Raw genomic sequence first — 21,747 nt, 5'->3', positions numbered from 1 at the left:
CACATATACAAGTTTGTGGGGAATACACAAGTAATAATATTTTGAGACTCTTAGTCCCCTTTGAAAAAACCATTGACTGCTGCTGAAAGATCACAGCCCCACTCCCTACTGCTATCCCCACCAGCATCCAGTGACCCACTGGGTTCCACAGGCAGATCTAATCTGTGCCCTCAAAATTCTCCTTAAAACCCTCCACAATATCATGTCCACCTACTTTCCCAATGCAACCACCTGCTATTCTATCGCTAGACCCAAAGTGCCAATCATAACCATCTATTCAAGGTTATTGACACAGGGCCTTGCAAAATATATAATAAATATATAAAGCCACGATAATGAAGACAGTGTAGAAATGACACAAGAATATATTAAAGACCAATGGAGCAGAAGCCATGCATATCCAGCAATCCGAAGGCAAGACAAAGTGGCATTACGAATCAGTGGGGGAAGATGGGCTATGCAATCAGAGACGCTGGCTCATGCAACTAGTTTATTCACAGGGAAGATTATTCCCCATCTCATACCCACACACACAAATAAATTCCATGTGGATTAGACTTACGCCAAGGAGAACAAACTTTCAGAAGAAAATATGGTAGGATCTCTTTATGACCCCAAAGTACAGAGGGATTTATTAACATGATGTAAAATGCACCAACCATAAATGAACAGACTAATACATATGACTCGATCAAAATGTAAAACTTGTACACAACAAAGCATACCACAAACAAAGTGGAAAGATAAGCCACTGGGAGAACATATTTGAAATGTACAATATCAACAAAAGATAAGTAGCCAGAATATATAAAGAACTAAAGATTTCTAAGGGAAAAAAAAGCAACCCAATAGAAAAACATGCAAAAGAGAAAAACGCAAGTCACAAAAGAGGAAATTGAAATAGCCAAATAAACATAAGAAATGATGCTCAGGGGGCCGGCCCCGTGGCTTAGCAGTCAAGTGCGCGTGCTCCGCTACTGGTGGCCCAGGTTCAGATCCCAGGCACGCACCGATGCGCCGCTTGTCCGGCCATGCCGAGGCGGCGTCCCACATACAGCAACTAGAAGGATGTGCAACTATGACATACAACTATCTACTGGGGCTTTGGGGAGAAAAAGGGAAACAACAAAAACAAACAAACAAAATAAGAAATGATGCTCAAACACACTAGAAATAATGCACTATTTCAAATTATTAAAAATTCAGAAGTCCGGCAATACCAAGGGTTAGCAAGGATATGGAGCAATAGGACCTCTCAGACAGTGCTGTTAGGGGCTGAAATTTGTACAACTACTCTGGAGAATGATCTGGCAACGTATAGTGAAGTCAAGGGTGCACATACCCTATGCACCAGCAATTTTACCTCTAGGTACAAACTCTAGAGAAGCTGTTAAACATGCACAAGAAGATATGCACCACATGTTCACAGCAACACTGTTTAAGAGCAAAGCATGGAAATGACCAAAACTTCCACTGACAGACAATGAATAAACTACAGTATAATCCTAGAATACCATATAGCAAAAATGCAGGAACTATTGCTATATACATCTACATGGATATAGCTCATATGTAATGTTAAATGAAAAAGCAAGTTGCAGAAATATATACAGTATGATACCACACTGTACTAAGTTCAAGATCCACAAAGCAAATATACTGTTTATAAATACATATGCATGTAATTTAAGTAGAAAGCCATGCATGGTAATGACACATGCTCACTTCAGGATGATGGTTCTGCAGAAAGAAGATGGGGAAACGGCATCTGGGAGGGGTACAGAGGGAGCATCAACTATACGCGCAACGTTTTATTTCATATCATGTTAAGCTTTTAATGTAAAGTAAAGGCAGCAAAATGTTAAGATCTGACTAAGCTGTGTAGAGATTATATTATTCTCTACATTTTTCTGTATTCATGAAATATTTCAAAGTGAAGTAACTTGTATTTTACAGAAAAAGAAACAGAGGCTGAAATTTACCAAAATGGGTGTCACCTGATACTGAGCCTATGGTTATAGATAGCTTTTCTTTTTTCACTTCTAGACTTCCATAGTTTCTAATTCTTTTTCCATAAAGTCAATCCAGATACTTCTAGTCCAGTTATTCTCCCATCTTACTCCCAAAACCAACACTGCCCTTTCTTGCTTCTTTGGTATAGAACTTGGTATTGTAATATGTACTGTCTCCTCCACTGGAATATGGGTTCTTGCAGGGCCTACCACATGCAGTCTCATTTTTACATGAATTATGTATCGAATGTCTACAATGTGCCAGTTACTGTGCCAGACACTACAGAAACATAAATGGACAAAATGTACATTGTCCCTTCCTCGAGTTTAGGCTCAAGGAATAGAAACATTAAACAAACATCAGAAAAACTATATAATTAAAATTGTGAGGAATGCTGTGAAGGAAAAGACTAGGTGCTATGAGGCCATTTAATAGAAAGGTCTAATATTATGTGGATTGTATAGGAGGAACAGGAATATACCAGGAAGGGAAGGGTGGAAGGGCCTTCTGGACAGAGAGAAAACCCACCCTCACTCAAGGAAGCCCTCACTCAAGGGCACCTTGAGGGCAGAGATTGCTTTTGATCCGTATCTGTGCCATTAGTTACATGGTGCTTTAACACATGCTTCCTGGCTGATTCTAAGGCCCCATCTGAGCAATCAGGAGATTCTGTGCCTGTAGCTCTAAGGCAGGAAAGCAGTCCTCAGGGGATACCCTGACAGGCAAAAGGAGTAGTCATTCAAAGAGGCAGAACAGAGTCTGAGCCTACTGTCTGTGGTAGCTCAACCCCTCCAAAAGCACTTGCTATATATTCTCTCATCCCCACATCATGAGAGAGCTAACCTGACTCTCTCTTTATCTGTCCATCTGTCCGTTCATCCATCCATCCCTTCCTTGCCCAGTACCCTCAACTCCACCTATTCAATTTAATTCAATACATGTAAGAGAACCTATGTGTGCAAGCTAAGGATATGAAGACCCCCACAAGCATAGCCTTTGCCTCAAAGAGCTTTCCTTCTAGACCAGTGGATCTCAACTGGGGGTGTTGTGCCCCCAGGGGACATTTGACAATGTCTGGAGACATTTTTGGTTGTCACAACGGGGCAGGGAAGAGGGTCTGTGCTACGGCATCTAGTGAGTAGAGTCCAGGGATACTGTTCAACACCCTATAATGATGCTTACAATGATAGGCCCCCATAAGAAAGAATTATCTGGCCCCAAATGTCAATAATGCCAAGGTAGAGAAATCTGGTATAAGTTATTTAGAACCATGTCTAGAAGTTGACTGCTAAAGGGGGCAAATGTTAGAGGTCAGGGGCCCGAGGCCAATCAGGTGAAGTGTCAGAGGCCTAGGAGAGTATTAAACACAGGTCATTAGATAAGCATATAAAAAAATGTCAATAGTGCTGAGGTTGAGAAACCTGCTCTACAGAATTAGGAACGTAATTATGTCACAACACAACAGGAGTGTGAGGTGTCGTCCAATACAAAGATAAGGTGTCTAGTCTAGAACCAGGGGTGGAAGGTTTCCTTGGAAGTGACATCTAATTCAAAATGAAGAACAGATGAGTTAGAAAGGGATATAAGGATGGAAGCAGGATAAAGCGGCTATTCCAGACAGAAGGTACAGCCAGTAGGCAAGTGGGACTATGGAACAGAAGAAATACGTTTGTATGATGGAAAAGTGGAGAGTGACTACTGAAAGCCTACAGTCTCAGGTCATAATGAGCTTGTATGATGAGTTAAGAAACACAGACTTTTTCAGTGTAATAAGAAGCCACTGAAAGGATTTACACAGAGGAGTGATATGAACAAAACTTGTTTTAGGACACTCGCTCTGGAGAATGGATTGCTAAGGAATTGAGTAGGAGGCGGCTCCTGCAATCCAGGCAACAAGAGTTGTGGCTTGATCTAATGGTGGTTCTGAGGATGGAGGGGAGGCATTCCAGAGATGCTCAGGCAGTAAGCTGTGATGTGTACCTATCACAGTTCTCTGCCTAGTAATGCCAAAACCCCCAATCTCTAAAACCTACAAGTTTTTTCATAATTCATCTGTGGCCCAACCTAATGAGAATTATGTAGCAGCAAAATTAGAACCTGAACTAACTTGAGGCTATTTGTAGTACATTTACTCTATTTAATGTGAATACTTCAAGGCAGAAGAATTAATGTTTGATTATGGGGTGCTGCCCCAGACCTCAATGGGTAGCATATTAACTTTTTAAAATTCAAAAAAGTTTGTATTCCAAAATGCAGCTGGGCCCAAGGGTTTAAGATAAGAAATTGTGGACCTGTACAAGGTGCTGAATAAACTTGTGTCAAACTACATTTAATTGGGCAAAGTGGGTTACCCAATGTTTATTTGTTCAGAATATTTTCCTAAGTCCCCATCCTTAATAACAACAGTATGAAACTTCCAGATGCCAATATACACATACCACATGATTCATTTTATAGAACTCTGCCTTAAATCCCAAAAATTGGCATGTGATCCTAGCAGACTCACAGTAGTGGGATTTGGGGAAAGAACTAAAAGAAAAGTACTTCACAGAAATTTATTTATTTATTTCATAATTCCCCCTCCTGGGATTGCCACACAGAAGAAAGAGTAAGTACAATCAATAACACGAACCCAATCTTCATCTTAGTATAACAATTCCAAGTAAAGCCAGTTAGGAGTTGAAAAAAATTTGAGGTGACCCTCCCAGTCACTGTTAGCAAAGCCACAAACACATCAGTGACTTCACGCTGTCTCAGTAGAGAAGACCTGGCCGTTTCTGTACTGGTGTCAAGTACTGCATATACTTGTGTCAAGTGGTCACTGGCCACAGCTACAGTGGCAAGGAGGAAGGGCCTAGGACTCACTGTCATTCATTCCTTCTTTCACTCAACACATATCTGTGAGGAGGTTTCTGTGTGCCAGGCACTGTTTATTCTAGGTACTGAGGCTACAGCAATTCATGAAACAGACATGATCCCTCAGAGGTTATGGATTTTACAGGGACACACGGATATGAAGCATATAATTACAATACGGTGTAAAACATTTTGATGGGAAAGCATAATGATGACAATATACAGCAGAGGGATCGAATGTAGTAAGAAGGAAAGAATCTAGAAAGACCTCTCTGGGAAAGTGATATTGAAACTGAGACCTAAAGGATAATTAGAAATTATTGATCTGAAGGGACTAGAAAGAGAGGAAGAAACTGAACTGAAGCAAACCAGAAAATAGGAGAAAACCAGAGAATAGGAGAAAATAATGGCTGAAAGCTGAGGGTGAGAGGTAGAACTCAGTGAAGCTCAGAGCCAGCAGAAACATGGTGGACCGCAGCCTCAAGTGTAGGCTGGACAGGAGCTATTACCCTGAAGAAACCCTACTGGAAATCAGACTACACTTTCCGATGTTCTGGAAGGTACTCTGCACCTAAAAATAGAATAAATGTGGGAGGTGGGGTTTAAAATACTTAAACATTTATTTTATGCTTATTTGGGCTAGGGGAAAACAACCCTTCTATGTAATAAAGTACCCCTAAAATGCACTTCAAATGGATAATAGTTGTATACTGAAACATTTATAACATGACTTTGACTAATAAATGAGGTCATCAGCAATATGTTGCCAACTTTGTAAAGAACTGTGGTCTGGCAGGGAATTTTAAAATAATACATTTACCAGAAACATAATTGAGATATTCAGATGTCAACTGAGAAGACTTTGGCAACATTAAACTTTCCAACCACAAATATATCAGTATAAATCATACTCTATATTTTGAATCCATGACAGCTTGAAAAGCAAACGCTAATACTCTACCTTAAAGATCCAAAGGAACTAGCCACCCAGAGCAACTATTTGTATTGACTGACTCTTGTTATCCCATGCCAGAGTAAGACTTTTAAAAACTAGTGTTGGCACATTTCAGTTATATCTGTGTAATACTTTTTATCCTAAAAAAAGTCAAGTGACCTACTAAACTAAAAAAGCTCACATTTAACTAAACACACTCAGGAGAATCTGGAGAAAAAATCAAGCTTGATGTAAGGCGAGGCAATACCTCACAACTGCTACTTAGGTTCTTTGTGAATATGCTTTTTCTTTAATTTTAACCTCTCCTCCCCCAAGTTTTGTTAGAGTCATCTACTGACCACCAAGACCCTCCTAATTTCCTCAGTGACTGGGCCTGATTTGTAGTTTTTCTCTCTACGTAATCTCCTGTCATCAGGCTAGAGGAGTTGGAATTCCCTCTAATTATCCAGTGTCCCAGTAATTCAACTTCCTCAACAACAGGAACCTTCCCATTCTCTCCAAGCTCCAACAATAACAATCATATCCTAGACCCACCCTAGAACCTGAATTCTGAAACAACCTCCTGTGAATACATCGTTTCCTCCTTCTTTATGCCTCGTTCCTGCCTCCGTTCATCCCTCCATCCATCCAACCATCCGTTCATTCTACATTCAACTAATATTCATTAAATATCTGCCAAGTTCTATTCTAGGTGTAGGGGAAAAAGCAGTATTAAAAAATAAAGACGTAATATCACACACAGAAATCTCTGCCCTCACGGAATATACAAATAAATAAGTAAAAGATATATTGTCAAATAGTGACAAATGCTGTAGAGGAAAACAGGCAGGGAAGAGGGGGTGTGAGCACTGGGCAAGAGGAGTGTCATTTCAAATAGGGTGGCCAGAAAAGCCCTGAGGAGGAGACACCTGAATAACCCTAACTCTGAAGGAAGTGAGGGATCAAGAAGGGAATGCAAAAAGCCGACTTCTGCTATGAAATGTTCACCTGGCTGCTGAGTTAAGAACAGACCGTGGTGGAGTAAGAGCAGAAGCAGGAACCTGGCTCTCACCTGCTTCCTTTGCAGCCCTTTCAAGTGGTGGTGTTTTTTTTCCTCCATAACCCTCGTACTACTGGGCTTGGAGGTAGGGTAGGTATCACCCTGCTCATTACTGTTGTTTCCAAACCATTCTCTCTCCCTCCTCCCGAATGTCCCTTGGCTTTGAATGTCATATCAGACTCTGTCCCCACCCCTGTGGCTGTTATCCAACAACTGCTCACCTTCCTCAGCCACTCACCCCCATGATCACTGGCCAAACCAAGAATATGCCTCTACCATCGCAATTTCCTGCACTTTCCCTCGACCACCTTCTTCTAGATTTCCAGCTCAGTTTCTTTCAAATTCTGGACTCAACAATCCATTCCCCTCCTGGGGTCTCCACACCACTGATCGTACCACCTTTCTACTGTCCCTCATTCTGTGATATGGCTCTCCCCTCTTCTACTTCATGGTCAGTCACTTAAACTCCATTGCTTCTTTGTGTCTGCTGGGCAGACCCTCAACGCTGATTAAATCCCACTCCACCCCTACTCCACACCTGCCCCTGGACAGGGAAAAACTGATGGGTGGAAGGAAGCTAAAAATCAGTAGAGCAATGCTCTTAAGTAAGAGGGGATGGTATCCAGTAGGGAAGGAATGCCTTAGAAGGGAGCAGAGAACGTTCACCAGCTGTAAGTGGAGGGAAAGCTGAGTGCCAGGGCACACGTCTAGTGAAGTGGGAGGGTTTGGCAGGAGAAGCTGGGGGATGTTCTCTTCTGGTTGCTTCTATGTTCTCAGTGAATGGGAGCAAGGCCATCAAGCGAGTCTAAAGCACGGAACGAGGTGTTAGAGGACTGAGAAAAAGAAGAAAATAGCAAAGTGGGAGAAGGACCAGATGTGGTACCTCTCTGAGGCTGTAGCACCTCCCCCTTCTAAGTTAACTAGCCCTCTCCTGCCCTCACTCGCCTCTTCACCCAGTCTAGAACAGAGCAGGGGGAAGCAGAGGGGATATACCCACAATGATACCAACACCCAGTTCTGAGTTTCCTCATCCAGATCCCTAAAGCCAAGCACTGCTGACCAAATTCAGAAAACTGAGATGCGTCCATCACAAACTCATGTTAATTCATTTCAACTGGATTCTCAATGTTCCTCAGTAAATCCTTTATTCAATTCTGGTTAATGCCCATCCCAAAGCTCACAGCAAGTGGGGATTTTCCACTTCCTTCAGGTCCCTAGAACCATCCCCCATCACTCTGAGCAGACGACCTTGACTTCTATTTTACTGAGGGCAAAGGCCACTTGATGCGATGAGTTTCTTTAAAACTTCCTTTCTTGGGGGCTGGCCAGGTGGTGCAAGCGGTTAAGTGCGCGCGCTCCGCTGCAGCGGCCCGGGGTTCGCCGGTTCAGATCCCAGGCGCGCACCGACGCACTGCTTGGCAAGCCATGCTGTGGTGGCATCCCATATAAAGTGGAGGAAGATGGGCACGGATGTTAGCCCAGGGCCAGTCTTCCTCAGAAAAAAAAAAAAAAAAAAGGAGGATTGGCAGATGTTAGCACAGGGCTGAGCTTCCTCACACACACACACACACACACACACACACACAAACTACTTCCTTTCTTGGGGTGTGGCGTGGTGGTTCAGCTCACGCGCTCTGCTTCTGGCAGCCCGGGGTTTGCCAGTTCGGATCCCGGGCGCGTACCTACGTACTGCTGTGGCAGGCGTCCCACATAAAGTAGAGGCAGATGGGCACGGATGTTAGCCCACGGCCAATCTTCCTCAGCAAAAAAGAGCAGGATTGGCAACAGGTGTTAGCTCAGGACTAATCTTCCTCAAAAACAAAACAAAACAGAACAAAAAAACTTCCTTTCTCTATGACTCAAAGTCCCTGCATGTTTAACATCTACTTGTCCTCCCTCCTGGCTCCCAAAAGTTCTTTCCTTCGTTCTATGGTGCTCCTCACCTCTCTCTACCACTCCACCCCAGTCTGCAGAGCTTTATTCCGTTATCCTTTCTTGCACTACGAATTTGTTAAATTTATAGGTTACAAAGAAAAAAAAGGTACTCCAGATGAAAGAAACAAAATGAACCAGTTACATAAGTAGGAAAGAATATGGAATGCTTATGAAAACAGTGATAAAACTGGTCTTATTACATACCAGGGTATGTTAGAAAGTGATAGGAAATAAAGTTAGATGGGTAGGGTGGGACAAGATTACAGAGTATCTTCAAAGCCAAACACATCGTAGGCTGACGATTTCTGAATAAGGAAATGCTCACAATGAAAGTAGTATGTAAGGGAGGTGAGACTCAGAGCACGGGATGGGATGGGATGGGATGTGAAAGGAGGGATTTACACTTGGAACAGGAACAGGATGGGGGGCTTGGGGCAGGGAGGGCGGAAGGCAAAAGGGTGAGGCAATCATCCTGACAAGTATAATGAGAGCCTGGTCAAATGCAAGAGTAGTGAGAAGGAAGAAAGGAAAAGACAAAAGACATTTCCCAGAGAGACATGGACGGCATCTGGTGACTGACAGCATTTTGTGGATCAATTTCAACCTAACTTCTAGGAGACGGGTGGTATAATTGCTACAAGATGGAAGGCATGGCACTACATTGGTAAAGTTCTTGGAATCATAGTACTTGGAGGCTGGAAGGGGCCAAGACCTCTGAAATCATGTGATTCAGCTCCCTCACTTTATAAACGAGGAAGCAGAGGCCCAAAGAAGTGAAGTGATTTGTCCAAAGTCACAAAGTAAGCTAGTGATCGAGTTGGGACCGGAACCCTGTCTCCTGTTTGCCTCCAGAGATCCTCCCACCATACTCGGCTGCCTTTTCAGACCCTCAGGTGCACACTTCCTCTGACAAAATTACACTATGGAACTCACCACCTGATTCTGGCCTCTGCACACATCGGTCCAGGAGAGTTAGCTCTTGACCATCAGGGCTTCAAAGCTGCTGGACTGACTACCCCAGGACCTTCCTGAAGATAAGCCTGCCTTATCCCTTCACAGGGAGACCAGCTCAGACTGTGCTACATCTCTAGACGCTGTTTTGAAGTTTCTAGAAACTCTCAAGCCTATAGAGTAAAATAAGACGCAAGCCCTACTCTAAGGATCATTACAATGATTTTGAGATTTAAAGGGCAAACCATACTGACCCTTATTGTTTCTTTCTTCCCCTCGTTTTCCGACTCAGTGACAGAATTTAAGATGGTGTTTGCCTCATTTGTGATAGAAATTTTGAGCCTGAGTATGATTCCCCGGCAAAAACTGGAATTTGTGTTTGGTATTCTTCATACTGTCAGCTCGTAGAACTATGCTGATAACAAAAAGCAGTCTATAATATTTCTAGCAAGGTTTCTACATTTTTTTCCAGACAATGTTCATTAGTAAAATAGGAGATTCTAGGTAATTTCCTAGTGATCTCTGAGCCTTGACAGAAGTTAACCAATACAGCTTCCAGTGCTTTACGGAAACCAAGCACAACTATTTACACTAAATAAATATGGACAACTTGACTTTAACAAGCTACCTCAGACTTCAGCAAGCTGTCCATATTAAAACAGATATTTAGACTGTCCTGAACTATTTGAAGTCATTAATAGCTGCCTGAATTAAGTCAATAGATAATGCTGAATAATTTTATAACAGAAGTATTATTTTTTCTCCTCTTCTTACTCCAAAGATGTGCAACAACAAATTTTTTAAAAAGAAAGAAAAAACTATAAAATATATCAAATCCTTCTTTGGTAAAATATTGACAATTCAGTTTTCAAGGACAAATTTTCGAAGTACCAGTCCCTGCAGTGATGACAGTATTGTGATTAAAATGTACACAATTCAGGTATCAAACTTGACCCCTTGGTTTTTATGTTTCCTTCTAACATTATTCCTCATACTATTCATTTTGAAATTTATTTTTTTTCACCACATGCTTTGAACATCTCAAAAGCTTAAACTAAGTACATCTGTTTGCTTAGCAGCTTCAAGATATTCTCTTTTGTGACTAAGCGGACAGGTGCTGTTCAGTTTATTTTCATGCACGTAAACTAAGCCCTTGAACTTGGAGAGAGGAAAAGCATTCGGCTTAAAGTTCAGAAAGGAAGGAACTACACAACAGCTTCCTTTAGAACAGCCTGCTTTTTCAACTTCCTGTATGAAAATAATATTGTATTTTTATAGGAATTGCTAAGAAACAATGAAGAAATTATATTTAAGCCTTTAGATAGTTAAGCTTCAAATCCTTTAAAGAGCAAACAATTTCTTTCAATAATTTTGATATTTAAATTAAGCCAGGAACAGAAAAAGAGACTAAGAAAATAAAATAGAAATGTGATACAAAGTTTAAAATGGATTATATAATTTTCAGATTACTATTAAGGAGTTCACATTTTCTTCCAGTAAATGACATTAAGATTTTTGGTTTTAACAGTCCCAAATATCAAGCTGCTGTATTTGGTAGAGATGATGGGGGAAAGGTTTTCTTTGTTGGTGTAGTTGCTGCTATTATGAAACTGTGTTGATTGAAACACAAACACACATACACTCATCAAGTTTATTATTAAACATAGCTTTTCAGACTCTAACTGAAGAGAGAGATAATTGAGACATAACTGAGTATTCTCTTTAAAAATAAAAATCTTGAATCCCAGGGGAAAGACAAGTAACCTCCTCGGGGTACAGGCCTTAAATGTCCCCTCCCAAACTTTTACAAAGTAGCCAAGTTACCCTGCAGTCTGCTTCCATGGCCATCTCTCACATACAGATTTCACAGTTAACACGTATACAACACAAAGATGATTATGCTGTTCATCAGCTCTAAGTTCTCTCTGTGCATAAATCATTATTTTACTACTATGCATTTAGAAATTTTCTAACAAGGGTTGTTAAATGAACTGAAGCTTATAATGAAATTCAACCTCTCCTTCTCACAGTATTCTTTCCTGAATGCTAACATTTCATGTTATTCAAATATTCAAGATTCAAGTGTGTCAGAGAATTCCATACACTTGGACTGTTTAGCAAAGAGCAATACAGATGTGCAAAACTATAGATACTACCAAGTTTTCTGGATGTTCTTTAACTCGCCCCAGTCCTACCCCTTCCTAGCATTCAGCATCAGGCCCAGGAGCTGTTTCAAATCCAAGGCTCAGGGAAGTGTATGGCCCTGGTCTAGAAGACCAGAGCAGGGTGGACAGCAGCTCAACTCACTGTAAGCTCCAACCCTGGAAGTACCACAGTCCACTGCTATGGCCTGAACCCCCTGAAATAAAGAGGGAACAGAAGGCAGTGGTGGCCGATGTCTGGAAGGAGAGCTCGAGGCGTCCTATTCCTACTTGGAGAAGACAACAAAGGAGTGTGTGTCTTTCAGAGTTCAACAACCTTCATGGGCCCTCTCCTTGGCGCACCTTGCACCATACTGCCATCGACCTTTCCTGCACCCTCCTCTCCAGCAACTGCCACCCCGTGTGCACTACATTTACCCGTTTATCTTTACCTTTTCATCTGCCCATAAGATTCTAAGGTCTCTGAGGTGGAAGAGCTCATCTTTTCATCTCTATCTATCCCTAGTTTCTAGCAGAGTAGTTGGCGCAAGGCAATCATTCAGTATTTGTTCTTGAACTTTATGTTGGAGAGTTATTAGAGACCAAATGAAGCGTCTTCTAGTATATTCACCTCACCTACTGTGCCCACCTCCTATTCTATGCCTAGTGCTCATTCCTTATATCTGATCAAAAGCTACTATCAAAAAAGGATATAATTCCCTTCATTCTAAAAGGAAAATGACAGATATGTGGCTGATCTCTTAGAGGCCCTGCAAAATGATGGAATTTCAATTACCCAGATGTGAGAGAGAGAGAGAGATTCTAGGCAGCAGCTCTGGAATCACACTGCAGGGGCAACTGCTTCCCTCTTACCCCAGGCAGGTCCACCACACAGAAAAGTTCTGCTGTTTAATTTTCTTTTTCTGAGACTTCAGCTCCTTTGGTTCCGCCTAACTGCTATCTCTATCCTCTGTTCTCTCTCTGGTAACCTATGCCTAGACCCCCTTGGAAACAGTAACTAGGCCACACAAGCAACTATAGTACTTTAATTAATATACCTAACAACTGCACAGACGGCCATATAGTACAGTTCAGTGTACACTTACTTTATTTCACATTTGTCCATTTTCATTCTCAACTAAGCTGGAAGCAGCCTAAGGATAGAAGCTATGCATACTTCTCCATACTGAGTCCCAGCCCAGTGCTGAGCACACAATAGGTATTCAAGGGGGCATTAGAAACAAGATTTATAATCCAGCAAGCGTGGAATACATTTTACACAGTACCCTCACTGTTACAAAAGCATTCAAAATTACCAGAAAGCTAGAACAAACAATAATATTGACGCTGTTAAAAAGCAATTCACGTTTACTGAGAGCTTATTAAATGTCAGACTTTGAACTATGCCCAGACAGTCTCTCACTTAATCTTCATTAGGTCTGGAGAGGTTAAATACCTCACAGTTACACAGGCAAGTGGGGCAGCTGGCAGGCTGATTCCAGAGTCTACATTCAACCGGCTCATGAACTCAAAAACTTGAGATCCTCCAAATACTTCCTAACTGTACAGCTAAAAAAATGTATAGTGACTTAAAAGAACTGCTTTAAAATAACTCTGCGCCTCTTAGCCCCTACCTGTGCAGTTTCCTTTGCGGGAACACCATCTTCGTCCCACCTCCCTGTCTATCAGGCAAATTCCACAACATCCTTCAAGTCGCCTCAAGCACTCCCTATCCGCCTTCTACAATACTCCCATTGCACCTCGCACACGCGGACATTCTATCAATGGTCCTGCTCTAGTCCATGTGTCTGTTTATTACTTCCCCATGAGAATCTGAGCTCCTAGAGGTGGAGAACCTTGTCGTTTCATCTGTGTGTACCTAGGTCTCTAGCCCAGTTCCTATCACACAGCAAGTGCATGGCCAATGTTTGTTCTTGAAATAGCTGTAGGAGTAGCATTCAGATTCTTAGTTTGCAACATCTATCCTCCACAGCAGATCTGTACCAAGATCTACATCATAACTTTCAACTCAATAATTTAAATTTGTTTCCATAGCAACTAGGAAAAGTGCTTCTTATAATACTGGGAAATGCAAGCTCTAACTTAAGGTTCAATCCGCTGAAATACTTCACAATCATTTGCTTTTGTTCTTTGTATGAAGAGACAGAATGACAGCATTAACTTTCTGTAACTTCCTCTCTCTTTAAGAAGGCTAACTTTACCACTAACAATAAATCCAAACATTTTTTCAAACATAAATTGACTATAATTTCCATTAACAAAAGGACAGCATCTTATTATTTCACAAATCTGAAACATCTGTAAGAGAACAATACTTCTAATGAGGCCATGGCTATATTTCAGACTCCAACAGACCAAAAGATAGAAATTGTGACATTTTATTTTTAAAGTAAACATCACTCCTTTCTGACAACCGACCTTTTATAAAAGATGTCCTGAATGATTCTATACGAAAGAGATTAGAGGAGAGACCTTTCTGGGCTAATTTAAACATGGCCTAAATTAGGCAAGGGGGTGGTATAAGACAGCTTCTCACGGCCTCTACCAATTCAGTAATTTTTACTCAAAAGAGAAAAGCGGGTTCAATTTTTCATTCCTAATCAGGCTGCTTACTTTCTGAAAGTTTACTGATTTCCATGATATTAAATTTCAATTTCTGAGCATTTGTTCACATCTTTCTTTCTTTTTTTTTTAACAGATATTCTCCTTCCTTCCATCCACTCCCTCCACCCCTAATTATCAGACCAATAATAAAAAGCACTAGTGGTATGTACACAGCCCTAAGTTCTTATAAGGATAACAAAGTAGAAATGTAAATACAGCTAAGCTCAAGGGTAGGCTAACTACACTCACCTATAATTTTGTCAACATGGAAGCCAACGAAACACAGATGGTGATCACACATCCTAACTGGGAAAGCTATGCAGTGAACGGAACAGCTACCCAGTGAAAGGGGACTGTGGTGCCTAAGTCCCTGAGTTAATTAATCCTGAAGGAAAAGATCTCATCTGAAATTTACTAAATCTCTCAAAGCTTACATTTTAAAAACATGTCTTTCCCAAAATTTACTACTAGAAATAATTGTATATTAACAAAAACAATTCCCATTTTTTGGTTTTGATCTTTTACGACAAATGGGATGCTGTTTGGTTTATAAGGTAAAAGCCCGACAATTAAGATAATAAAGACTTCAAATAACACTGAGACTTACTGATATGTTTAAAAGCTAAGATTCAGCTAGACGACTAGACTAACAGAACTTCACTGTGTTTTCCCGCTGAGCACGAAATATACAGCATCAATCTACTTCATGAGCCTCACTTACTGTGTTTACTCATCAGCACTTCTGCTGCTTTGGAGCAGCATCTGATGAACATGAATTTCAGGAATAAGTTAGGAAACCATCAGAAAGCCTCTATCAGAAACTCTAAGAAATGGTGAAAAGGGAAAGAATGAGAAGTTATGCTCGGCCTTGACATTCAAACAAATTAGGCTTTTAGAGGTCTTCCCTATCTGAATCAATAGACAATGTTCCGTCTTTCTGGCTAAACTTTGGTTCAGGATTTCATACCTAAACGGTCTCTAATCTAAACCATGATTAGAGTGTACAATTACAAATGAATGTCAAAATTCATTTGTAATTGTCTTCTGTAAGTTTTTTTTTCATTCTGGCTCAAAAGCACACTTTGAAAAGAAATTGTCATCCATTAACCAGGTAGATTATACGTTAATACATATGTCACGTCATCATGTGATGTTCTTTTTTCTTCCAACATCAGCCAATAATCAATCACGGTTCCTACGCCTCAGCATCCAGGAACCAGGCAGAACGTCTCCTGTAGGGAAGTGAAGCATCCACCTCACCAACTGCAGCAGAGCTTGTATTCTCTCTACTATTCGACAGTACAGAAAAGGGAAGCAGGGTCCAGTCGTCTCTTTAAAATTGCTATTCCTTCAATTCCTTGTTTTTTTTTTGCTGAGGAAGATATTCACCCTAAGCTAATATCCACTGCCAATCTTCCATGTGAGCTGCCACTGACAGACGAGTGGTGTAGAACTGAGTGGCCTGGGAACCAAACCCAGGCCACCAAAGCAGAGCACGCCGAACTTAACCACTAGGCCATGGGGGCTGGTCCAATTCTTTCAATTTTGGTAATTCCAATTTCAACACCTAATTTACTGCAGCTTTGCTGGATTGGTTTGTGAAGGCAGACTGTATTTACAGCCAACTGGCCAGTGTGCCTAATGTAAAAGTGTAGCTACACTACTGTAAGACTCCCGTTCTCCTGATTTCAGCAGTGGAAACGGGACTCCATGGGTGTATCCCAGGGTTCTGCAGAAGTCCCTGGACCTAACAAGCACTGAGCAATACCACAAAGGGTGTCAAGGACACTAAGAAAGCCCCTGAGCTCATTCTTGTAGTTCAAATGTTTTCTGAGTGAAAAAAATGAGAAGCCGGAATATGGAAGAAGAAATACCTTTGTTAGAGAAATAGTATATTCTTACCATTCCCTGAACATAATGCATCAAACTCAAGGCTTCCTATACAACACAATTTCCCTAAGGACCTTCAATCAGGAGTTTCCTTGGGCGTGGGATATGGAGATGAGTAACATCAATTCCCCGACTTGAAGGTTTTTTAAGAAGACAAACAAGAAAACAGACAATCCCAACACAGTGTGATAAAGAATATTAGATGAGAGCAAGGTGTTATGGGAGCCCTGGGGAGGGGGGAGGTGGTTAACCCAACTGGGCAGAAGGATCAGCAAAGGGATCTCAGAGGAAGTAAGCGATGGGGCTACATCTTAAAGAGTGAGAGAGAGGAAGGAGAGGAAGGTGGGAGGGGGCATTCCATGAGAGGGAGCTGATATGCAAATGATCTCTCTACTCCAAGACTTTTTATCACTCAACATTCTCCACCTCCTTATCCTCCTCTAACCTGAAAGTTAAAGCAACAGGAAGCACCCACATGGAGGAAAATGCACATTCCAAAGTACCAGTCATGAGAGGGAAAAGTGCACAAACACACAAACCATGTGAATGTTTTATCAACTCCAAGAGTGTAACGAGAAAAAGCGACATTTGTTGTGGCACATATTGTTTGCTGGACACATCACTACAAAGTTGGAGGCCAAACAAAACTGAAGAGCAATCTTTGATCCTGAAGAGCTAACTGGTTTTAAAGCAATTATAAATGCATGGAAGTTTGGTTGTATTTGTGTAATTAGAAAAAAAAATATTTATGATACTGAAACTAAATGGAGTAGATGACGTGGAATTACTTTAGGAAACAAAAACTCTAAATTAAGTAGCTTCTTATCTGCCTATGACCCTTAATTATTTCCTTGAGTCCTTGAGAAGGGGAAAATGGTTCCTTACCCAAAAGAGTATTAAACATTTACTGAGTGATAACTCATATATTTCCTCATTTAAACCACAACCAGAAGAAAAGTACCATTACATCTCCATTCTACAGATGGAAGAGGTGAGGCTATGGAAAGGAGGGAGGCAGAATCTGGAATCCAGGTTTTCTGACTCAAGAGTCTGGGTTCTGGTCCTGGCACTATCACAAACCAGCCGCTTACTCCCACTACTGATTTCTCCTCTACAAAATTAAGAGATTGAAAATTTTAGAATTTTGAAAAGCAAACCATTAAAGGAGTAGCTTGCTCTTTCAACCACAAATTTTTTAAAAGGGTTCAGGTTCATGTGCCGTTTTTTTTGTTATTAAGAGAAACTAAAATAATACATGTAACCTTTGGCCCTCATGGCCATTTGAAAATAACTCCTCTATTTTTTTCCCTTTTGTTTCTTCCCTACAACTGACCACCAGCCATACTAGTGCCTCCCAGCAAACAGCTGTTATGTATTTTTCAAAATCCCTAAATATAGTACCTTGATTCAGATTGGAGAGGAACTCAGCCTTCTAATATGGACACTGAGATGTTATTATATTATGCTGGCTTCACTCCATTTATAAAATAATTATAGAATTAAGTCTTTTTAATGATAAAAATACTTTTTTTAAGTTTAACACGTTAAACAAGGAAGAGTTTGTTAGAGAAATACTCATTACTAAGTGAGACTAAGTTTGCAGTGAGATACTGATGTAAATCTTTAAAACAATCCCCCCACAGTCCGCCCCCAGATTTTCCTCCTATTCAACACAGTCTTGTCAGCAACACCTGCCACTACTGTTACAGCTATAGTTACCATGACCACTGCAAACAGTCTTAATAGAATAAAAAGCAGATTTGTCAATTAAACCCAAGGGAACATTAGCTGTATGCAGAATTACTCTTGGAATATTCTAACTCATTTTTCAGAATACAGCAACCAAGAGGGAGATCTGCAGCCAATGCAGAATAAACTTTAAGAACTAATACTGTGGACTTGGTCTCATAGATTCACCCTAGACTTCAACAAAATGAGATCCCTCAGACATCAATTTCTCCAAGGAGGCCCTCTTATCCCACTCCTCACAGGTTAAGCCCCCCTTATGTATTCCCATTGGACTCTTACTTGCCTTTATAGCATGTATGATACTGTAAGAAAACAGAAATAAGGCTATGCATTTCAACTGTTTGTCTCAACCTCTCTGAGTCTCAATATCCTCATTTGTCTTGGAGAGGAAATAGTTTAATCAAGACCTTAAAAGAACCATATTGCATAAAGTTAGAAAACTTTAGCAAAAGGAAAAATAATTAAAATTATATATATATACACATACAAACACACAGAGTAAGCAGAATAAAGAAAACAATGAAGATCAGAGCAGAAAATCAATGAAATTAAAAAAAGAGACAGAAAAATGAAAGAAACCAAAAGCTGGTGCTTTGAGAAGGTAAATAAAGTTGCTAAACCTCCAACTGGACTAATCAGGAAAAAAGAGAGAAGATACAAATTACCAATATCAGGAATGAGAGAGGTAATATCACCATAGATTTTACAGATATGAAAAGGATAATAATAAGAGACTATTATGAAAAACGTTATGGCAATAAATTCAACAACTTAGATGAAATGGACAAATTCTTTGAAAGACACAAAGTACCAAAACCCACTCAAAAAGAAATAGGTAACCTGAAGAGCTGTATTCTAAAATAGATGCATTTTTAAAATTGAATTTGTAGTTTAAAATCTTCCCTCAAAGAAAACTCTGGATCTAGATGGCCTTACTGGTAAATTCTCAGAAACATTTAAGGAAAAAATAGTACCAACTCTACATAAATGCTTTCAGAAAAATGACAAGAGGAAATACTTCCCAAGTTATTCTATGAGGCTGGTATTAACCTGATACTAAAGCTAGACAAAGACATTACGAGAGGCTGTTATGTCACTCATGAACACAGATGCAAAAATTCTAAACAAAATCTTAACAAATCAAATTCAACAATATATAAAAAGTATAATACATCATGACCAAGTGGGGTTTATCCCAGGAATGCAAGGCTGGTTTACCATTCAAAATATAATCAATGTAATCTACCATATTAACAAACTACTAAATAAAAACCATATGATCATCCCAATAAATATAGAAAATTTATGTAAAAAATCCAAAATCCATTCCTGATAAAAACTCCTAGCAAACTAAGAATAGAAGAGAATTTCCTCAATCTGATAAATGGAATCCACATTTAAAAATAGGCATTTCTCCAAAGAAGATATATAAATGACCAATAAGCACATGAAAATATGCTCAATACATTAGTCACTAGGAAAATGCATTAAAAGCACAATGAGATACCACTACACACTTATTAGAATGGCTAAAATTAAAAAAGACTGACCACAGCAACCGTGGACAGAGACGTGGAGCAACTGGAACTCTCATGCATTGCTGGTGGGAAATGTAAAAGGATACAACTTGAAAAATAATTCGGCAGTTTTTAAAAAGTTAAACATACACCTACCATACAATCCAGCCATCCCACTGGTATTTGCCTAAGAGAAAAGAAAGCATATGTCCATATAAAGACTTGTATATAAATGCTCAGATTGGGTTATTTTTCTTTTTCTTCTTTTTTTTTTTTTGGTGAGGGAGATTAGTCCTGAGCTAACATGTGTTGCCAATCATCCTCTTTCTTGTTAAGGAAGATTGGCCCTGGGCTAACATCCGTACCCATCTTCCTCTACTTTATATGTGGGATGCCTGCCACAGCATGGCTTGATAAGTGGTACGTAGGTCTACGCCCAGGATCCGAACCCGCGAACCCTGGGCAGCCAAAGCAGAGTGCGAGAACTTAACCACTGCGCCATCAGGCTGGCCCCAGATCAGTTTTACTTGTAACAGCCAGAAACTGGAAACACCCAAATGGCCATCAACAGTAAACAGATATACAAATTGCGGAATATCCATATTTTTCAGCGATAAAAAGACACAGACTATTGATACACTCAACAACATGAATGAATCTCAAAATAGTTACGCTGAAAGAAGCCAGACAAAAAAGAGTACGTCCTATACAAATCCACTTACATAAAACCCTAGAATACGCAAACTAATCTCTAGTGACAGAAAGCAGAGCAGTGGTTGCCTGGAGGTGGGGGTAGAGGGGACTGAAGCTAGAATTATAAAGGGACACAAAGAAACTTTTGGGGTGATCAATATTTTCACTATCTTTATTGTGGTCATGGTTTTTACGGGTGTATACATGTGTCAGAAGTGTTTAAACTGCACACTTTAAACATGTGCTGGTTATTGCAATGTCAATTATGCTTCAATAAAGCTGGAAAAAAAAACTAACTGCCTACATTTTATAGTATCCATTTTAAATTGTCCCTTTTTCATCAGCATACTGAAAATCTTTCATTGTAGCAAAGCAATTGAGGTAATTGCCTCAAATACACCTTTTCCTTTGACTTTTACTCTATATAAACACAACTGTGTAAGTAAATTACTACTGGATGGAAAAGTGAACAAACTGGTCTCCCTGGATTGCACAGAGGTCTGTTTACTGGCTTCAAATGAAGCCCTAATGTTTAGCTAAACTACCAGTACTGAACGCTTGGTCACTTAATATTGAAGATATTATAAGCACAAGCTGCCCTAGAACAATTCATTAATTCAAATAAACATTTATTGCACATGTCCCCTGTCTGGCATTGTTGTAAGTGTTGGATTTCATGCAGAATGGCCAGTACCAAATTACAAAGCCATTCGGCATCTATCCTGGAAATAATTTGTAAGGTTTTAGTCACTGCATTTAAATAACACAACTAAAGAATATAAGTAGAAATAAGCTGATTCTTCTAATACAGTAAAAGTTAAAATAATAAGTGCTAGTGATAAATGATTAAAGAATTGTACACTGACAGCTTACAATTCCGGAAGGAACGTATCTCTTGAAACCTAAGTGAATTAAGGACAAATATAAAAAAAAAGTACTTGCACATACAACCAGAAGAGTGGAGCTTGTCAGCTACAAGAGGTCCTTCGAGCTTGGAAATATAAAAGATGTGAAAAACTAAGGTAGACAGATCCAAAGTGATTTATATTAAAAAAAAAAATAACAACTAGCAAGCTTTAAGTAAATTCCCTGTTGAATCAAAGACAACAGTTTGTGCCACAGCATATTCTTGACTGTCGATTTTAGAGAATTCTATGCTAACTGGACCAAGGATGGTAATCACATCTGAAGAAAATGTAAGCCTATTCACTCATCACAAATAAAACTCAATAGGTCCACACCTCTTACCACAAATATGTAGGATATTTTACAGCTTATCAAGGGTATCCATTTAAAAATCTTTTATTATCTTGCAGTGGTACTTCTCTTTTAGGCTTTTTCTATAAAAGAATCCAATGAACTCATTCAATGGACATCAAGTCA

At 40.0% G+C, this 21,747-nt stretch overlaps 1 protein-coding gene across 8 annotated transcripts in view; it reads right to left on the bottom strand.

Moving 5' to 3' along the window:
• Positions 1-21,747, bottom strand: part of MRTFB (myocardin related transcription factor B) — a 179,228-nt gene that overhangs the window by 141,556 nt on the left and 15,925 nt on the right. For 7 of the 8 annotated variants that reach the window (XR_015548522.1, XR_015548521.1, XR_015548523.1 and 4 more), the window contains one exon: positions 19,828-19,858. The exons of the other annotated variant lie outside the window; for it this stretch is intronic. Coding sequence is in view for 4 of the 7 variants with exons in the window: in XM_087416985.1 (XP_087273111.1) it covers positions 19,828-19,830 (3 nt within the window). In the remaining 3 variants the exon portion in view is untranslated. The remainder of the gene's footprint in view (positions 1-19,827; positions 19,859-21,747) is intronic. 8 annotated transcript variants of the gene reach the window in all.

This window comes from Ceratotherium simum, chromosome 26 (genome assembly GCF_057802395.1).
Source record: "Ceratotherium simum simum isolate JZ-2026a chromosome 26, ASM5780239v1, whole genome shotgun sequence".
NCBI lineage: Eukaryota > Metazoa > Chordata > Mammalia > Perissodactyla > Rhinocerotidae > Ceratotherium > Ceratotherium simum.
The sequence above is the reverse complement of the archived record's forward strand: the minus strand, read 5'-3'. Positions and strand labels throughout refer to the sequence as shown.